Source organism: Daldinia vernicosa (genome assembly GCF_022497035.1).
Source record: "Daldinia vernicosa strain CBS 139.73 unplaced genomic scaffold F5Y00scaffold_44, whole genome shotgun sequence".
Taxonomy (NCBI): domain Eukaryota; kingdom Fungi; phylum Ascomycota; class Sordariomycetes; order Xylariales; family Hypoxylaceae; genus Daldinia; species Daldinia vernicosa.
The window spans coordinates 300,349-302,984 of NW_025953960.1; the positions used below are offsets into that span (position 1 = coordinate 300,349).

At 41.0% G+C, this 2,636-nt stretch overlaps 1 protein-coding gene across 1 annotated transcript; it reads left to right on the forward strand.

Moving 5' to 3' along the window:
- Positions 1 to 286: 286 nt before the first annotated feature.
- On the forward strand, positions 287 to 1,891 carry F5Y00DRAFT_244125 (uncharacterized protein). Its single transcript, XM_048008779.1, has one exon. The coding sequence runs from the start codon at positions 309 to 311 to the stop codon at positions 1,821 to 1,823; it is 1,515 nt and encodes a 504-aa protein (XP_047862386.1). The 5' UTR covers positions 287 to 308; the 3' UTR covers positions 1,824 to 1,891.
- The last annotated feature ends 745 nt before the right edge of the window (positions 1,892 to 2,636 follow it).

Consider the following 2,636-nt stretch of genomic DNA (forward strand, 5'->3'; position numbering starts at 1 on the left):
TAATTCCCCACGTCATTACAACATCCGGGTATAATTCTCCCGATCGGACATTCAACATCATCTCATCTCCAAATTAAAAAGCTCATCGTATTGGAAGTGTCAAGTTGCTAGGTAATTTGAATACTAGGTATTCATATTTTCAATATACTTCTAGGTATATTTCTATTATAGTTACATATATCTATAAAATGATATTATCTGCTTCTAGATTTATCGCCCAGCTTCACGCTCTGGTCTTTGATCCCACGCCTCGGCCAGATCTACATCCCATACCAGGAAGCCAGCCTCTCACGTTCAGCGCAGCGGTAATGCCGCCGCTGACTTACTATCTCGCTCTTCTCCTCCTTGCCCCACCACCTCCTCCAGTTATCGATTCCGTGTATATCAAAGTACTTCGCAATATACTTGCTTTGATTTCCGGGGTCCTCTTCTTCCGTTTACCACTTGCATACCATGTCCCTCAGAGCATCGGACTCACTTATCAGCTTGGCCTCGTCGGCCTTTATGGCGGGTGTAGAGTGATAGACGCCTTTTTTATAAGCCCCTATTTCCTGAAACATATTCCCCGACGAGTCAAGTACGAATATAGGCCGAGAGCCGAAACATCTGCGCCCGTGGAGACTACCATAGCGAAAGCATGGTCCGACGGAGGAGTCAAAGAGCCATACTCGCACAAGGAGAGAGCCATAGCTAGCGACGAAATTCTGGTCAGCAAATCGACTCAAGTCGAGGTTGTCCCAAACCGCAGCTCTACGCAAGCCAGCGGAGGGAGGCGTTCAAGCTTTCCTAACGGTATCAGCCATGCAGCCCGTAGGATGTCGAATTCCATCCCTAACGCGGCCGGCGACTCCTATCACGCCGTGCAGCGTACGCTACAGGGACCGGATCCACAACCTGTTCTCGAAACTGCGAGAACTGAGAGTGGCTGGCCGCAGACTCTCCGCGACCGCGCCTCCTGGGCCCTCGAGCTCGAGCTAAGCATGCGTGGAGTCGGCTTCGCATGGACGACGGCCGATGTGCGGCACACGCGCAAGACCTGGCTGCCTACGGTCGGCAACCGTGTCCACAGCATCCTCGTGCACGCCACACCAGTCTTATTAGCGAGTTGGTTTATCATCAGGGCTATATATTTACGGTATCTTACTACGTCTATAGACGTGGCATCGTCAGATAGCGACGAAAGACAATCTCGCGAGCTTTTCGACGAAGCGCTACCGCTGCCAGTACAGTATCTACTCGTGGTTGCTTTAGGGGCGTTTCTCATGGCAGCATTCTCAATAGGCCATTCGCTTTTCGCAATAATGCTTAGCCCGCTTGCACCTAGCCCCCTCGCTTTCTTCCCACCGCTTTATAGTACCAGGATTTGGGATATTACGTCGGTACGCAAGTTCTGGTCTTACGGATGGCATCGGCTATTTGCGCGCTTGTTTCTTGTATATGGCGTCTGGCCTGGGGAGTGGCTTGAGAGAAAACTAATGGGGAAGCGTGATAAGGATCCTGCTGATGTAGGTAAGGTCTTAGGCGGGTTTCTTTCCAGCGCCTTTGTCCACTCCTTCTCTGTAAGAGGAGTTTTAGGTGGCGATTGGCATAGCGCGGCAGGTGAAGCCAAGTTTTTTGCATTGAACGGTGTCGCTGTTGTGGTTGAAGGTGCAGTATCGAGAGCTGTGAGAAACGCAAGGAGAAAAAGGGGCATAAAAGAGGTTATGTGGTACGATGGATGGATCGGGAGGATATGGTGGTTTGTAGTTATGTTAAGTTTAGGAAGAAACTTCGCAAGGGGTTGGGTTAAGTCAGGCTTGGTAAGAGAGATTGCAGGCCAATAGTTATCTCAGGTTATATCATCTTCCTTTAACATTCGCGCTCTCACGTCTGTAGGTGCCTTCCAGGTTCCTAACAGCCTTTACCGCTACAGGTATAGAGATAGTTAAGGTAATCTCGAAAGTATTCGTCGTATAATAAGCCATAGGCCGTCTCTACCTACACTCTTATAATATTAGACACATGCGTATACGACCTTATTAGTTAATGCTATTATTGTTGTTACCATGCGCCACCCACTTGTCGACCAGACCTACATTGGGCCACCTTGTTCCCACCAAAACTTACTTATTTTAACTAATTATCATAACCGCATTTTAAGCTTAAATTGGATTTTTTTTTTATATGTAAATGTTTAAAGGTGTATTATAATTATAAAGTTGAAATCATATTTTTTCGATTTTTATCTATTTAATAATAACGTAATAAATATGCGTTATATTTTAAATTTTAAAAATTTATAAATAAATATATATAATTACGTAATTTTAATAGTATTTATTATAAATGTAAATTCTTTATATTATTTAATAAAAAGGAATTATAATAATATATATTTTATATAATAAAATAATTATATAAGATTTTTAAATATTTTATAAAATAAAAATAAAATAAATAAAAATCATTATTTTAAAAATTTATAAATAAATATAAAATAAATTGTTAAAATTTCTTTTTTTAATTTATTAATAAAATAAGATTATAAATGATTTATTTTCGTTATAACGATAATAAATAATATATATTTAAATTAATAAATATAAATATAAATATATATAATTTTTAAATAATTTTAAATATATTTAAATATTTTA

Bases quoted from the DNA above. Each gene is read 5' to 3' on its own strand.
- F5Y00DRAFT_244125 (XM_048008779.1), top strand. From the start codon at position 309: ATGCCGCCGCTGACTTACTATCTCGCTCTTCTCCTCCTTGCCCCACCA.